This window comes from Gossypium raimondii, chromosome 5 (genome assembly GCF_025698545.1).
Source record: "Gossypium raimondii isolate GPD5lz chromosome 5, ASM2569854v1, whole genome shotgun sequence".
In the NCBI taxonomy this organism is placed as follows: Eukaryota; Viridiplantae; Streptophyta; class Magnoliopsida; order Malvales; family Malvaceae; genus Gossypium; species Gossypium raimondii.
This window is the reverse complement of record NC_068569.1, coordinates 27,088,072-27,104,906: the sequence shown is the minus strand read 5'-3', so window position 1 is coordinate 27,104,906 and position 16,835 is coordinate 27,088,072. Positions and strand designations below refer to the sequence as shown.

General features: G+C 34.4%; 1 protein-coding gene across 1 annotated transcript; it reads right to left on the bottom strand.

The window, feature by feature from the left end:
• Positions 1 to 6,883: 6,883 nt before the first annotated feature.
• On the bottom strand, positions 6,884 to 8,117 carry LOC105765886 (uncharacterized). Its single transcript, XM_012585155.1, has 2 exons — positions 7,542 to 8,117; positions 6,884 to 7,434 (listed from the first exon to the last, which is right to left on the bottom strand). The coding sequence occupies exons 1-2, from the start codon at positions 8,043 to 8,045 to the stop codon at positions 7,093 to 7,095; spliced, it is 846 nt and encodes a 281-aa protein (XP_012440609.1). The 5' UTR covers positions 8,046 to 8,117; the 3' UTR covers positions 6,884 to 7,092.
• Between the last annotated feature and the right edge of the window lie 8,718 nt (positions 8,118 to 16,835).

Below are 16,835 nucleotides of genomic sequence, written 5' to 3'. Positions count from 1 at the left end.
ACACGGACGTGTGCTTGGCCATGTGGTAAGTCGTGTGTTGTGTGACAGGCATGTATGAGGCTGTGTATGACACACAACCTAGGCCATTTTGGGTCGTGTTGGCCACACAGGCATATGGGCCCAAATTTTAGTATTTTTCCTTAGGGTTGTACATGTTGTTTCAATCTACTATGGGCTTTCTTTCGTAGGGTCGACATATGTGGTATAAGTCTTAAAGCATGAAATCTGCTACTCTATTAGATTGAAATTGACGTAAATAACATTTATATGAGTATTATGAAATACGGTATGTAAGATATATTCTATTATGTATAAGCATGTGTAATATTTATTATACGAGTACGCATGAAATGTTAATTCTGGTATCTGTTAATCTGTTTTATCTGGTATTTTGTCTGTATCTGGCTTTGGGGCTAGATTTGTATTATGAGGAGGAAGTGTTTTGTGTGAGGCAATATCTTACCTTTATACTGGCAGCATTGCTGCGATTATTTTGAAAAGTGTTGTATAGACACTATGCTTTGTGTAGGGCTGGGTGGGTGTTTTATACCCCACGTGGTGTGTTGGGACAGTCAGAGTTGGTGTGTAGAGGATGGGGGTAGGATTTTGCATATTTGTATTTGTATGATTCTGTATAATTCGGACTCTATAAAGGATTTACATCTGTATCTGTTCTACCATGAGATTGAATCTAAAATTTTTGTTTATATATGGGTTACACATTGAGTTTTCAAAACTCACTCTCTGTTTGTCTGTTCTATTCAGGTAACCCCTAAACTTAGGTGGGTTGGTGCAACGGAGGCATAGTGGTGACCACTTTTTTGAAAAATTTCATTAGTTTAAAATATGTTTAAACTTTTTTGGTTTTTGAGAGTTGTGTAATTTTGGGACTCTCCAGACTTTTTAGGACTTTTTTTGGTTTGGAATTTTATTTTGGTTTCCTAGCATAACAACTGATAAAAACGATTTTTCTGAAAACGAAAACTTTCCTGAAATAATGATTTTCAAGAAACAATTTGATTTGCCAAAATATAATGTTCTAAAGAAACTCCACTGCAAAATATTAGATTTAATAGAAAAACGTGAACGAGCAATGATTTTAAATCAAATAAGTATATCAATAAGTTTTCTAAACAAATCGGACTTACTAAGTAACAACGGTTACGTTGATTTGCAAATAACAAGGAAGTCGGTTTATAAATTTTCTTCGTAACACTTCCGGATTCGGCCATAACATCTAGGTCGGATTTCAGGTGTTACATTCAGTGGTTTTTTTTGGGTTTCAAAACTCGGGCTGTGAAATTTTGGGTTCAAAATTTGTTTGTAAAAAAAAAAAAGAAACTGTTTTTTTTCGAGTAACTTCTATTTTCAATTTGAAAAAAATAAGCATGAGGTACACCGAGTCTCCGACGCCAATCCTGTAAGTACTTCTAAACTTAGAAATACTATAGTTAGAAAACTTTGAACTGTTTAAAACTGCATATAATTAGTTAGAGACTGAAAATTTTGAACTTTCTGAAACTAGTTCTAATAATTACTTGAAACATAAAATGTTGCTAATAAACATTGAAACTAATTCATAAAACTAAGTCGTATTTTATCCAAAACTTATTTATTTTTTCACAGTAGAAAAGAGTGATTATGTCAGAATTTTTAAAAAACCAAATTTCATGCGTACACTTTTATGACTAGCTTTTAAAACTTTAGCGTCATGTAACCAAGTCATGCAAATCAGAATAATAATCCCCAAAGTAATGTCCCATGCCACAGTCCCAAAAATAATGATTAAATTTGAAATTAAAATACTTAAAATAAAAAATGTTTGAGAAGATCCTTCGAAAATCGTGTCCATGCCTTTATCTCGGGGTTATATGCAAAAAAAAAAAAACTAAAAGGGATGAGCTAAAGGGCTCAGTGTGAGTCTAGAAGTAACAATTCAGTCATAAAGCCGTTCTCATAATAACGATAAGCCATCCATATAAAGCCAACAACGGTACACTGCAAAATCATTAATCACTACCATCAAAACAAAGTTTGTAATAAGCATTACAATTTTCAACCAATGTATGACCATGGGTATGATCAAATCATGCAATGCAATGTGTCAACAAAACAAATCTTACACCCATTCACTACACAACGTCTTCGTCCACCCAACACACCAATTAGGATAATTAGAAACCCTTCCAACCCATCACATAAAAATCGTGGTCTTTAGCTACAAAAAATTATCTAGACAAGTTGCCAAATTTATTGTGAAAATACCGTCAGAAATAGATAATGCAGTTTAACTGCCAAATCAAAATTTGTGGGTAAACTGCCAGAATCACAGATCGTAGTCTACCAGAACTTCCTCCAAATCATACATAACCCAATCTCAATGCACATAAAAACAACATAACATAACTGAGCTTACTCGAATCAGACATGCCCATATGCAGATAAAGTAGATCAGAACATACTAGTTGCATATATAGTTTAATAGATAAAAAAACATGCTATTGGCATATTCAGATAAAACTAATTAGAACATACTAATTGCACTATAGTTTAACATATCAAAAACATGCTATTGCCACATTCGACCATCACAAAAACAAGTAATTATCACTTTCAGCAACATAATAGGGGCACATACGCATTCGGCTAACTCAAATTAGGGCATACTCACCTACGATAATGTCACCCAACTCACTTAATCGTATGCGACTATAACTTAAACACTCCCAGAGTCAATCGGATTACACCAAATTTTATAGTTAGGAAAAATACTTACATTTAGCCTTTGCCAGAAGAAAACATAGGTCACAATTGACCGATATCAATGAAAACACAACGTCATTTGATTGTTATCATCCACTCGCATATCACGTAGGGTTATGATTCACACATATACGACCCAACAAGATTTATTTACAAATGCATCCATTTATCACCAAATCACACGATTCACTTATGAATAAGACACACATACATATTACAAAAGGTTAGGACTGTAATGCCCCAAAATTCTAGTATTTAATTTTTGTATGTTTTGACTCAAATTGCTTGTTTGCTTCAGTTGTTAAGTGATTTGGGTGTGTATGAGAGTGTTTGAGAAGCTTGGGTTCAAGTCTTGGCCTTGGCAAAATTTTTAGTTTTTCCCTAAAATGAGTTTGGATGTTGTTTTGTAGGCTTTATAAATAATAGTGTGTGTTTTATGTCATAAAAAAGCTTATGGTCTAGTGGCAAGGGGGAGTGTTGTGTATTTGTGAGGTCTGAGGTTCAAGTCTTAGGCTGCGCAATGGATTATTATTTTGCTGCTTGAGCCGTGAAGGTGGCAGAGTTGGAGTGGAATACTATCGAAGGAAGTTTGAACTGGTCATGGAGGGAGTTCAGGAGAAATCAGTGGAGTGATAAGGGGAGAAATTTGTGGAGAAAATCGAGGAATTGAGGAGATGAGGAGTTGTGCCGAATTGGGACTCTGGCACTCAAGGAATTTCGGCTAAGGGGAATGCAAGTGTTGAATTGGTCATTCTAGGCATTCGATATTGGAATGTTTCTCTCTTGCATAGGTGAAAATTTTGGTTAGTTTTTGCTTTTGGCGCTTGGTACCGGTTTTGGCAAATTTTGAATCGTTTCTGCTCATCTTCTCTATTTTTTTCCTTTTTGCTTTTAGCTGAATCTCTCCATTTCCTTTCTTCTTGTTGGCCGAACTTCTTTTTCCTTCTCTACCAAAAGTTTCCTTCCTTTTTCCCTCTCCACTTTGTTGCTTATTTTCTCGTTCTTATTTTCGCAAACCCTAACATCTACTCTTTCTTCTTTAAGCCAAATCCTGTGGCCGAATTCCACATCTAGTTTCCCTCATCTTTCTTTTCTTTTTCTCCTCACCCATTCAGTTTTCCTAATCAACTTCTCCCCCTCTTGTTTCCTCTAATCACCGTTTTCCCCTTCATTTTTGGGCCAATCGTCAGGTTACTTCTCGCCGTTGTACTCTCGCACGATGGGTAAGTATAGTAAAATAAATGCTTTTCCCTTATCAAATTGATTTAAGTGCTTATCAATTACAAATGGTGCCTAGGAATCTTGAGAAGGGACGAGGGTTGGCGAATACCTGAGTAAGCGAACCATTCTTATTCGCTCAATCATAGTTGGGTAAGTGAGCGATTTTGATGACTTAAGTGTAATTAACTGTGTAACTGTATAATCGATTAACGAAGTTGATTGCCAAATATAGGTTCGGTGTCCGTGGATTTAACGCGTCTTCACAATCAGGTGTGCATCCACACCATCTTTACTGCAAATAGGCAAAAGTCGAAAAGCTGAAAACACGGTAACTGTGGCGTGAGACCGCTCGTGCAAAAAACTGAGCCACAAAACTGGGCGTCGGATGGTGGAGGCCTCCATGGGCGTTCCCTTGGGCTTGGGCCGTAAAATTATCGAAATACCCTCGATGGGTAAAATTACCAAAATACCCTCAATTGGTAAAATTACCGAAATACCCTTGATTGGTAAAATTACCAAAATACCCTCGATGGGTAAAATTATCGAAATACCCTCGATGGGTAAAATTACTAAAATACCCTTGATGGGTAAAATTACCAAAATGCTCTCGATGGGTAAAATTATTGAAATACCTTCGATGGTAAAATTACCGAAATACCCTTGAAGGGTAAAGTTATTAAAATACCCTCGAAGGGTAAAATGACCATTATACCCTTAGGAGATGATATGACTGTTATTGAGTATGACATATTGCATACACGTATAATTTATGACATGACATACTGTATGGGTTGGGATTCTATTATGGAGGAAGTACTGTTTCTGGTGGCTCTGTCACACATATTGATACTGGTGGCTCTGCCACAAATACTGTTATTGGTGGCTTTGCCGCCTATACTGTACTGGCAGCTCTGCTGCATTATTATTACTGGTAGCTATGCTGCAATATTGGTGTGTGGGCTGGGTGGGTCAACTTTGTCCCCACATTGTGTGTTGGGTTGGTACAGGTGGTGTGTTGGTTGGATTGGGGTGGGATGGGTTTGCATACTTGCACCATGCTGATACTGCATTGGGTTAAGGCCCACACTGTACTAATACTGAATTGGGCTTAGGCCCAGACTGTTACTGTGTGGTAGGGTTACACATTGAGTTCTCGTAACTCACCCTTTTCTTTTGACCGTGCAGGTAATCCCCAACCTTAGATGATTTGGAGCCGCGTGGGACTCGGAGGTAGCCACACGTTCGCCAATATTTTATTCTGGACCAGTTACTTAAATTTTACTTTGGGGTGATTTTATGTAATAAGGCCTCTGGTATTTTAATTTTCTTTAAAATTGGGTTTTAATTGCTTATTTCGAACTGCTTAATGGATACAAATAAGTTTTCACAACAAAAACTATTTTTCAAGGCAAATATGTTTTTTCTTCAACCTTAAGATAACTGTAAATGAAGTAGCTTCCTCGAATTTTAAACCTACGATAACAAACCGTTATACCTTGTGGTGTTTTTTTTAAAATAAAACTTACCAAATGGTGCTAAGAAGTAAGACCTAATTTGATTTTTATTGAACAAATTTCCCCATCAGGCTTTGATTTTGTAAAATACTTCTATGTGACATGTCAAATTCGGTCGTAATGTCTAGGCCAGGTTTGGGGTGTTACAAGGACCCACACTTGATCTATGTAGATGATGGCTAAGGGTGGCAAATAAGGGTTGCCGAATGTTGAGAGAATCAACCACGGGTCGCCAAAGGGCTATTGTGAATTGTTGTTGCCGTTGTGGGCTGGTGGTGTACAGGGAGCGGTAGATTAGGATGGCTGTCGGTTGTGTATGATAGGATGCGATGACTGCCAATGCAGAAGATAGGGCGGCAAAAGAAAAGAACATTAGAGTGTTCATTGCGAGCTTATGGAAACAAAAGAAAAATTGAAAGAAAAAAGAGATGGGAAGGAATAGAAAACAAAGAAAATTTGGCAGAAGGGTGTTATAATAACAAAAGAAAAAAACGTGCAAAACAAAATGGAGAATGAGGGGGAAGTGGGATGGCAAAAGAGAGAGAGTTTTAGGAAATAATTCTCAATTTAAAAAAAATATAAAAAATCATAATTTATCTGCTATCACTTTAGAGTTTGCATTTGACCCACTCTCTAAGAGCGAGACATTAGGGGAAGAGCAAAAATAATTACCATTTTTGCACACAGTAAGATTTGAACTTAAGATCTAAAGGAATACTAAAGCCTTACCACCAAACTAGTAGGTTCATTGTTGTAGGTGAGCAAACAAAAATTAAAGATAATCTATACATGCTAATCTAGATATTGAGACAAAATTAATAAAAATTTCCAAGGAAAGAGAATTGAACATAAGACCTCAAGCACACAATCTAAAACAATTAACTACTAAACCAAATCAATTTACTTTCTAAATATGCACAGATAAACTAAAAAAATGAACCAATTCTTCTAGCCATGACATTTTCAGCCTATAGCACTCGGGTTAATTGCAGTTTTCGACTTATTCTCACTAGGATTAATTATTGTATTTGACCATAGCTAACAAAAGGGAATTGAATTATATCTAGTTTATATATTTGGAAATTGTGGATTTAGTTTAAATAAAATTTTGACATGAAACATGATTTGAATTATTTTACCATGGATCACCCATAAAATTTTAAGTTATATATCTAAATTATTTAACCTATTCAAAGGAAATATCAGCTACATACTCCATTTAAACAAGTTGTAATATTGTTGGTTAACTGGGGAGTCATGGTTTTGAATTATTGGATTTTAGATATTACTAGATAAACATACTATCAAAAAAGTTTTTAAGTCTTTATTTTCAACTTTGTCTGACAACTTGTTTAGAAGGAAGGACGAAGTAGGTGGAGCAAACATTAGATGATACGATAGTAGTAGGCTTTTTATTTTCAGATATGATCAGCTACATATACTCTGAAATTTTGCATAACCAAGACACCCGTAACAGTCGAAACACTGCTGGCTTTCAAATTTATTGTAATAGTAATATATAGTTACATAACCGCACAGCACAGTTTGATCGATAAGGAAAGCCAACTAATTATATACTTTATCAAGATCGTGTCTAACCACCTGCTGCCATCTGCTTTTCTGCTTCCTGAGTATCTGGTGCTACCCTTGCGCCGTTGGCTTGTATAAGGTCCGTAGAGATTTGTTCGTCGGCTTGTGTAAGGTCTTTAGAGATATTGGCGGCTGCCAGAGTGGATTTGGTGGATGCTAGGGGTACTCCTGCCTTTAGAAGTACTGCCACCATTGTTGGCGTAGGGCTGGTTTTATCAATCACAACGACTGAAGAGTATGGGATGCTATGTTTATGGCCGATGAATATGCTTTCTTGGCCGGATGCATCGAGACTTTGTTTGATTTCATTCCAATCAGCGGCGTCACGAAGGATCACAGTGTAGACCTGCAATTGATATGTAGATGAGAATAATTGATTACATGCATATATGTAATTACAAGCTGTAAATGATAGTAATTTGAGTTAGTTGTTGAAGGTTACGAATACAAAACCTTATTGAGATCATTTCTGGCGTTGCTCCAAGCAATCACCCACTTATATTCATCTCCTGGGAATACATATTCGAGTCCTCCAATTGAACCTCCCGAGTCAGCTTTCTGCAAAAGAAAGCCGGTTTGTCCATCCTCGATTTCTTTGTCGAGTTTTTCAGGTCGAAGCCCTTCCCAAATGGTCTTATCGTCCAACTTCATAAGTTCACCAGAAAAGTTCTCAAGCCGACCTTTTGTATATACTGGAATTCCCGGTATAACTTCTAATTTCAAGTCGGGATAAGCACCCACCACCATTGTGTTGTTCCATCTGGTACTGAATGAAGGCTGTGTAAGAGGATGGCGTGGTATGGAACCAAAGCCGCTGGCTTTTTCACAGTGCTGTACTGCAGGTGGATTGGCCATGATATTGGTTTTCTGCGCCTTGATCACCATGCTTCTATGACGCTGCTGGCATGCTGGAGCTGGGATGCCCGCTGCATATGGTAAAGTTAAATTGGCAGCCATGATAGTTAATTTCTTGCCTTTTGGTTGCTTACTAAATTTATACAGGTTTAGTAGTTTTGCTTGGTGCTTCAAAACTCGCACACCCGTTTGCTTTATATACTAGTTTCTGTCATATGACGACAAATGTTTGAATAATATATATACGTATGGGGAGTTCATATTTTGACCAACCATATAATAACAGGAAGTGACTTTAAATCTTAGAAAATAATTTATTTCACCTCAATTTTATTGCAAAAATAAATTAATATTTTTTAATTTGTATTGTCTGTTAAAATGTCTCATAATTCATAAAAAATTTAATATTTGTTAATTTTAATTACATAACATATATGTAGATTACTACGTTGATGCCATGTCAATAATTAAAAATAAAAATATTTGATTTCACTCTTAATTATCTCTTCTTAAAAGAAATAATTATAAATTCAAAATATAAATATAAAAATAACATGGATGTTAAAAAATATATAACAACAAATAGGTAATCGTATTTTGGTGTTTAAAATTGTGTCCATCTATTTCATCACTCTGGTATGAAAAGATCGAATCAACAACAATGTCCTGAAGATCTTCTCAATTATTTTATTAGTTTTAGTCATATTATTAAAATAATATTTTATTTTACAGTTGAAAATTAAAATTTTGCGAACAGTAGATGAGATGGTGTATTTTATATAATCTTTTAGAGATTTAAATATGTTAAAAGTTCATATATTATTTTAAAATTTAAAATTTACTGTTTATACTTTAATTTTGAGACATTGAGTCCCAATACTTTTTATTTAAAAGTCATTGATCTCTTTATCTAATTTTATAATTATAAAAAATAATTTTTAGTTTTCAATATTTATATTTATATTTTTAATTTTATTTTTAATTTTAAAAATAAATATAAATATTTTTATATTTTCAGAAAATCCTAAAAATTTTAAAAAGTGTAAAATTTTTACAAAAAATTATGAAGGAATAAAACTCTTTAAATTTAAAAGAAATTTTTAAATAATTAATTTAAAAATTCATTAAAATATAAAAAGAGTTCCAATTTCTTTTAAATGTGCCTTTGATGAGACATTAAAAGGTAAATTTTATGTACTTTTAGAAAGTAAGGACCAAATTGACAAAAATATTAATATTGAGGATTCAAAAGCTATTATGTCATTTCTATAATTACAAAATTAAATAATTTAAAATTAAATTACATAGGAGTACAAAATGTTTGTCATTTGACTTTTTTTTATAAAAAGAAGGACAAAGTTAAAATCAATTTTATCTCCTTATAAGAAAAATCAAATTTGTCTCAATGTGATAACTTTCTAAAATTTAAAACAAAAACCTTTTGCGAGCAAAATAAATATATCTTTTTTGGCCAGGAAAATAAATAATTTATTAAAATACAAGTTATTTAAATGAAAACTATTTCAAAAAATAAAACTGTGAAAATAATTTGGTAACTATTGTTTTCATAGGAGGAACTATAAATAAATTATATGTTTCAGATAATAACTAATATAATAACATAAATTTAATTTAATTTAATTAAACATAAGTGGCAGCGTAAAACATAAAACAAAATTTATTGTTAATAATAAAATAAAAAACTTTCAAAAATTAAAATAAATTTTTTCTATTGTTCGTTAAAAAGTTATTGCTAAAAGATTGCTAAAGCCATTTGGAAAAAAAATTGCGTTTATATAGATTTCAACAAGGATAAGAGTTAAAAAATTATTGTTTTCAATATTTTTCAAAAATAATATTAGGAAGGGGATAATAGAGTTTGAATCAATTGGTCGGGATATCAATTTAGAAAATAGTGTTAGACTGATTGAATTGTGAATTGTTATGGACCAATTTCACTAATTAAAAAACTAGCTGAATTGACGATTGAATTTGTAACCTCCCCAACTCGGCCTAAACGGTAGACGCGAGCCGAGTAGATTACATTAGCCACCTAAGTGACTCGCTCATTTTTAATTCAAATTTTCGATTCTAAACCTGTTTTTATATTCAAGTGAATCTTCTAACAAGATTATCAAGAATGTCGCAATGGCAATTTATTAACACACCCTTAAAATAAATAAACATGTTTCATATTAGGCATATGTATAATTAAGATCTGTACTGAAATTCATCTATAAAACCCTAATAATATTTATAAGTAACAGTTCATCTAATTATAAGATTTCCAAATAATTCATATTATGCATCCTAAATGAACAACTTGTAAAACCTATATCCCAATCATAGAATCCATAAATAATAACGACAATAATTATAAGGATAATAATAAGGATAATAATAATAACAATAATAATAATAATTGCCGAAATCATTTTTTTGATAGAAAGGGGTCGACTTTGATTTTGAAAACAAAAGAAACGGGAGTCGCCACAAATCCTTTTTTGATGAGGTGTGATCTGGTCATCTCGAAAAGTGGTTGCTTTTAATAAACGATTTGATTTTATTAAAATAATGATTTTGGTCTGCAAAATTCAGAAAAACGGGTTCGGGAGTCGGTTACGTACAAGGAAGGATTAGCACCCTCGTAACGCTCAAAATTCATACCTAGTTGATTAATTAATGTCTTAGTGTCGAGAATTGGAAACTTTGAAGTACGACACTTTATTAAAATATTGAAAATTTTTGAGAAATGACATATTTTACGTTAATCGAGAAAGAGTATTACATCCCGTAAGTTAGGACACAATGTCTTAGATTACCGATACGAGAATAAATGCCAAGAATTTTACTTATTTAAAAAGATATTTGACTATCTCGGGTTTAGAAAAGAGATCATGTCCCGTAAGTTAGAACACGATCTTTAGTTAATTCCCGAGACCGTTTAAAAACTTAAGTTTGAAAAGGTTTGTGTGTTTGGATTTATCGAGAAAGTCGAGACCCCGTAAGTTAGGGCACGATCTTTTCAAATTTAAACACAAAATTTTGCTTATTTAAGAGGATTTTATGTGCCAGGTGAAAATCATGATGCAAATTTAAAAAAGCAATAAAATAACTTAAGGTGATAACACAATCAAAATATTAAGATGATAATTAACATAAGACACTATGATTATAATGTCGATAATCAAATTGCGACCACAAAATAAGCAAATGAAATAACGTAAAATTGAATGAAATAACAATGGGAACCACACAATGATGATAATGAAAAGAGAATGCAACATGAAAGTCAATAAAATATAAAAACGAGCAAATTAACAACAAAAATAAGATAAATAAATAAAAAGGACAAGTCAATTATATAAAAAAAAGTAAAGAAACAAATAGAACTAAGACATTTTTAAAATAATAATGGATAAATAAATAAATAAATAAATATTAAGTAAAACAATAATAACAATAAAGAAAATAAATGAATAAAAATATAAGAAAACGAGAATAGTTTTAAATACTAAAATATCATTAAATAATAACTATGTACTTTAAAAAATAGTAAGAAAAAATATAATAATAAAATGAAACAGAAAATATATATAAATAAAAATAATAATAGCAATAATAATAATGATAATAAACTAATTAGTTTAATAATAATAAAAATAACAATAACAAGACTAAATTGAAAATAAAACAAAATCTTAGGGGAGAAATCGAAAAAAATAAGGCGAAGGATTAAATTGTGACGCGCGCGAAACATGGAGGGACTGAAAGGATAATTTTTCCTTTCCCCCCAGAACGACATAGTTTCAGCGTGGACTAAACTGAAATCGTAGAAAAACCACGGAGTAAAATTAAAAAAAAATACTTGATTGAAAAACATTAAAAAAGCAGAAGGGCTAAAGGTGCAATTAGCCCTTCCAATGAAACAACGCGGATCGTGGCCTGGAGCGGGTCGGGCAGATCGGGTGGCTCCATACGACGCCGTTTTAGGTGTTTGGGAGTTGGGCCAAAACGGCGCCATTTCACGCTCATATATAAGCCAACAATTTTCCAAAAAAAAATCATTTTCTCCCCCCTTCCCTTCAAAAAAAATCTGAAAATGCTCTGAACCTTTCTGGGCACCGGCCATCGGCCATTGCGCCGGCCACTAGTCACCGGCGACGGCGCTGCCGTACGCTGTGGCTGGAAAATAAAAAAGAACCCCCTTTCACTATTTCGACCCTCCTAAAACCGAATCCGGGCTCGAAATTCCTGAAATCCTCACGAAAACGACTCGAAAGTAAAGTAAACCTTTCGACTTCTGGCCACTTTTCATCGGAAGTGACCACCTCAACCATTCTCGGTGACGGAGCACGAAGGTTTTCCATCTAAACCTCTTTTTTGGTGTTTTTTATTCTCTATTTAAAAAAATAAATCCATTTGAAAAAAAATAACAAAAAAACCTTTTAAAAAAATGTTATTCTGCTTTTGATTGATACTTGAATACTCGATTCTCTGCGTTTTTTTATTCCCAAAAATCCCCCTTTACAGATTCGTGTTTGGCTTTATATAGCCGAAATAATAGAGAAAACAACAAAAAAGGAAAATAAAAATCCGTCCTCTAATTCTGTTATTTCTTTTTTTTGTAATCTAATTGCTTTTTTTTTTGCTGTTTATTCTATTTTCCTTGCTTGGCTTGCTATTGCCGCTTGTTTGTTCTATTGTAGGAGCATGGCCAGATGGCATGGAGGCGCACGTGGGAGCTGCTGTGTGTGGGAGCGGTAGAGGCTGAAAGGCGTTTAGGGTTTTGGTGTGGTTTGCTGATTGTTGGGCCACGAAAATGGGTTTTGTAAATTGGGCTTACAGGGTTATTATTTTTTTGTTTTATTTCGGGCCAATATAATTTTAGGGTTTGGGGTAATTATTATTTTTGGACTTTTAGATTTTTTGGTTTTAATACAGGCCGGGAAAAAATTGGGTATTACTGCTGCCCCTCTTAGCTCATTGTCGTGTAACAGAAATGAGGCAAAGACTTTAAAAATGACCAGTTTTGCCCGGTCGTGCTGGACCTTGGTACTCTTCCTCTTTAAGTAGTCTCATTCCAACCTACTGCATCTTCAGATGTATAGGAATTGGTGCTTCGATCCGCTCCACCATAACATTAGGGAGATAGGATTTGTAGCTCTTCAAGGGAACATTTGCTATCTTCAGTCTGCCCCACTGCAACTTCAGGGAGATAAGACTTGTAGCTTCAACTGTAATTTCAAGGAAATAAGACCTGATGCGATATTCTCTACTGTAACTTCAGAGAGATAAGATCCATCATTTTAATCTGCTCCGCTGCAACTTCAGAGAGATAGAATTGTTTCTTCAATCTGCTCCACTGCAAATTCAGGGAGATAAGATTGGTTTATTCAGTCTGCTTCATTGTAACTTCAGGGAGATAAGACTTGATGCGATCTGCTCTACTACAACTTCAGAGAGATAAGATCCATCATTTCAATCTACTCTGCTGCAACTTCAGGGAGATAGGATTGTTTCTTCAATCTGCTCCACTGTAACTTCAGGGAGATAAGATTGGTTTATTTAGTCTGCTCCACTGTAACTTCAGGGAGATAAGAGTTATAACTTTAATCCGCTCCACTGTAACTTTAGAGAGATAGGATTATTGGTTTTAATCTGCTTCACTGTAACTTTAGGGAGATAAGATTCGCCATCTTCAGTTTGCCCCACTGCAACTTCAGGGGGATAAGACTTGCTTTCTTCAGTCTGCACCAGGGAGATAAGATTTGCTGCCTTTAGCTTTAATCTGTTCTGTTGCAACACCAGGGAAACAAGATTCGCTACCTTTAGCTTTAATCTGTTTCGCTGTAACGCCAGGGAAACAAGATTCGCTACTTTTAGCTTTAATCTGTTCCACTGTAACGCCAAGGAGATAGGATTCGTTGTCTTCAGCTTTAATCCGCTCTACTTCATCTTTAATCTATTCCACTACAATGCTAGGGAAACAAGATTTGCTACCTTTAGCTTTAATCTGTTCCACTGCAATGCCAGGGAAATAAGATTCACTGCCTTTAGTCTTAACGCCAGGGATATAAGATTCGTTGCTTTCAGCTTTAATCTGCTCCACTACAATGCCAGGGAAACAAGATTCGCTACCTTTAGCTTTAATCTATTCCATTGTAATGCCAAGGAGATATGATTCGCTGCTTTTAGCTTTAATCCGCTCCATTGTAACGCCATGGAGATAGGATTCACTGCCTTCAGCTTTAATCTGCTCTACCTTAGCTTTAATCTATTCCACTGTAACACCATGGAAACAAGATTTTTTACCTTTAGCTTTAATCGGTTCCATTGCAACACCAGGGAAATAAGATTCACTGTAATAACTTCAATTCATCCCACTGCAACTTCAGGGGTATGTGTAACTTTATTGATCTGTTCTCTAGGGAACATGACCTATAGAATCCATTTCATGGACCTATTTATGCCTAGTGATTAGGATGTTATTATCAGAATGAATCAAAATCTCTTAACTAGATGTGTATGGATGAATGCGGAATGCAAAATGTCATTTTTTGAGAATGATCTCTCTTTAACGCTTAGGTCGTCATTACCCATTGTTCATTAAGGTTTTGTCACCGATGTATCATGATGCCATCTTGTTCGGCTAGTATCTCCAAAGAAACACTTAATCAGATTGCCCCCACTGTAATTTTTAAGGTTCAATCTATTGGGACATAAAATTTGTACCATCTTCCTCCTATTGTAATTTAGGAGTACAAGATCTGGCTCTTTCTCAATCTATTGTAATTCAAAGATTCAGAATGAGAATCTCTCCGATCTTTTACACCATTCCTAAGGTGTCGTAACCAAATGTTTATTCACAAAATTAGAATTTTCTTCTTCAAGAATAACCTCCTGTTATTGGTTGGTGATCATTGCTTGCTTGTTCATTGAAGCTTTACGACATCTTGTCGTTTTGTTTAATCAATATTCTTGACAACAAAATCCAAAGAGAAAGTCTTAATTTAGACTTCCTCCTCAGATATTTCAACCTTTAAACTTGGTGAATTCTAAACAATAGTCCTGCTTCAAGTTCCTGTATTATTTAGAAACTTCTAGAGTAATATACGAAACTCCTTTTATGAAAATATTATTAGTCCATTAATCGTTATTTCAATATAAAATGCTTGAAAAAATCATAACAATGGACAAGAAGGAAATTAATTAGTAGCATAGCTCAAAATAGTTAAATTAACAAAAAATAGCCAACGCAAATAAAATAAATTGATTGGGGCGTATCTTGAAAAGAATAAGGTAATCAAATATAGCAAATTCAAAAATGGGTAAGATGGAAAACTAGGTGCCCTAGATATCGCAGCCTAAGCTTCTCGGTACGAACTTCTTGAGGACCATTTTGAGCTTAATATGTGTTTAGGGGATCTTGAGTACTTTGTCAATGCCCTCAGATGTAGCATACTTCTTCACTGTTAATTTAGGCATAGCAAGGCTACCACATGCCTCACTTTTGATCAAAGATTTGAGCCGCCCTTTTCTGGTTTTCAACTCAAAACCCCTTTGGTCTTAAAGTGCCCTTTGTGAGTTTTCACCTTGGCCTCTCATATCTTTCTTTCTTCTCTTTTTTTGTGATTTTTTTTATTTTTTTTCAAGGCGCCTTTTGCGGGTTTTCACCTTGGCCTCTCCCCTTTCAAGTAAAATACTTCTTGACTGAATCTAAATTCACCGAATTGGGCAAGCCTTTGGCATCCATCTCGGTCAATATCAATGCTCCTCCAGAACAAGCCTTCTTTACAACATAAGGTCCTTCCCAGTTTGGCATCCACTTTCCTTTAAAATCTTTTTGTATAAGAAGGATCTTTTTCAACATCAGGTCCCCTTCGTGGAATTCTCTAGAATGAATCTCTTTGTCGTAAGCTCACATCATCTGATCGTGACGAAAAGCTTTTAACCCTTTTTTCTTTGATTAGGTTCAACATTTCATAAACTAGTGAGCCAGGTGTTACCCCAGCAAAGGTCCTAGCTGACGTTTAATGAGCATAGAGGGTAAATGGTAACTTTTTTATGCCATTCTTTACAAGTCTCGATCATCTTTCCCACGACCCTTGTTTTATTTTTTTGCTGTCTATGGCGTCTGATCTTTTTTTTTGAAATTGGAATTTAATGACTTTGACCTTGTAACATTGGCATATGAACCTATTTTCACCCTTTTAGTGAAGTAATTGAAGACCACAAAGATGAATCAATATTGGTTAAAAGCTTTTGACGAGATTGGCCCCATCACATCCATACCCCACATATGGAAAATTTGTAAAGAAATGGAGGAGGCACATAGGTTTTATCTTCCAAAAATTGGTGTTTATAGGATATCTGATATAACCCCCTTCAATGGTAGACCAGCAGCACTGAAACCTCGTGATTAATTTGGCTATCATTGGGTAGCGAATTTCCCAACATTGTACTGGAAGTGTTTTGAACAAAGGGACTGTGGGTAGTGAATTTCCCAACATTGTACTGGAAATGTTCAAAACATTTCCCAACATTGTACATAGGCTTTTCTCTTTTTTAATTTCTTCACAAAAATTCAGCTCTTTATTGTTCATCATGCTTTGAACTAAGGCCCTGAATTCCATGCACTATTAGATCTCATACCCTTTCTTGTAATGGAACTCACAATAGTTCCTTGTCTTTTATGGCTTCCTCCTGAATCTGAAATGACTAACCCTCTTCTTGTCATCTCCTTCCAAACCCATCTCAAAGGAGTTTTACTTCTACAATATCTTCTTTGATTCTTCTACCCATATTTTCACTCATCATATTTACTCCATTATCAGCATGATTGGGTAGCGAATTTTTTGTACTGGATAAATCATCGAATTTGACAATACC

Coding starts and splice junctions, on each gene's coding strand:
- LOC105765886 (XM_012585155.1), bottom strand. CDS start 8,045: ATGGCTGCCAATTTAACTTTACCATATGCAGCGGGCATCCCAGCTCCA. Junction 7,435..7,541: donor CCAGAAATGATCTCAATAAG/GTTTTGTATTCG, acceptor TATCAATTGCAG/GTCTACACTGTGATCCTTCG.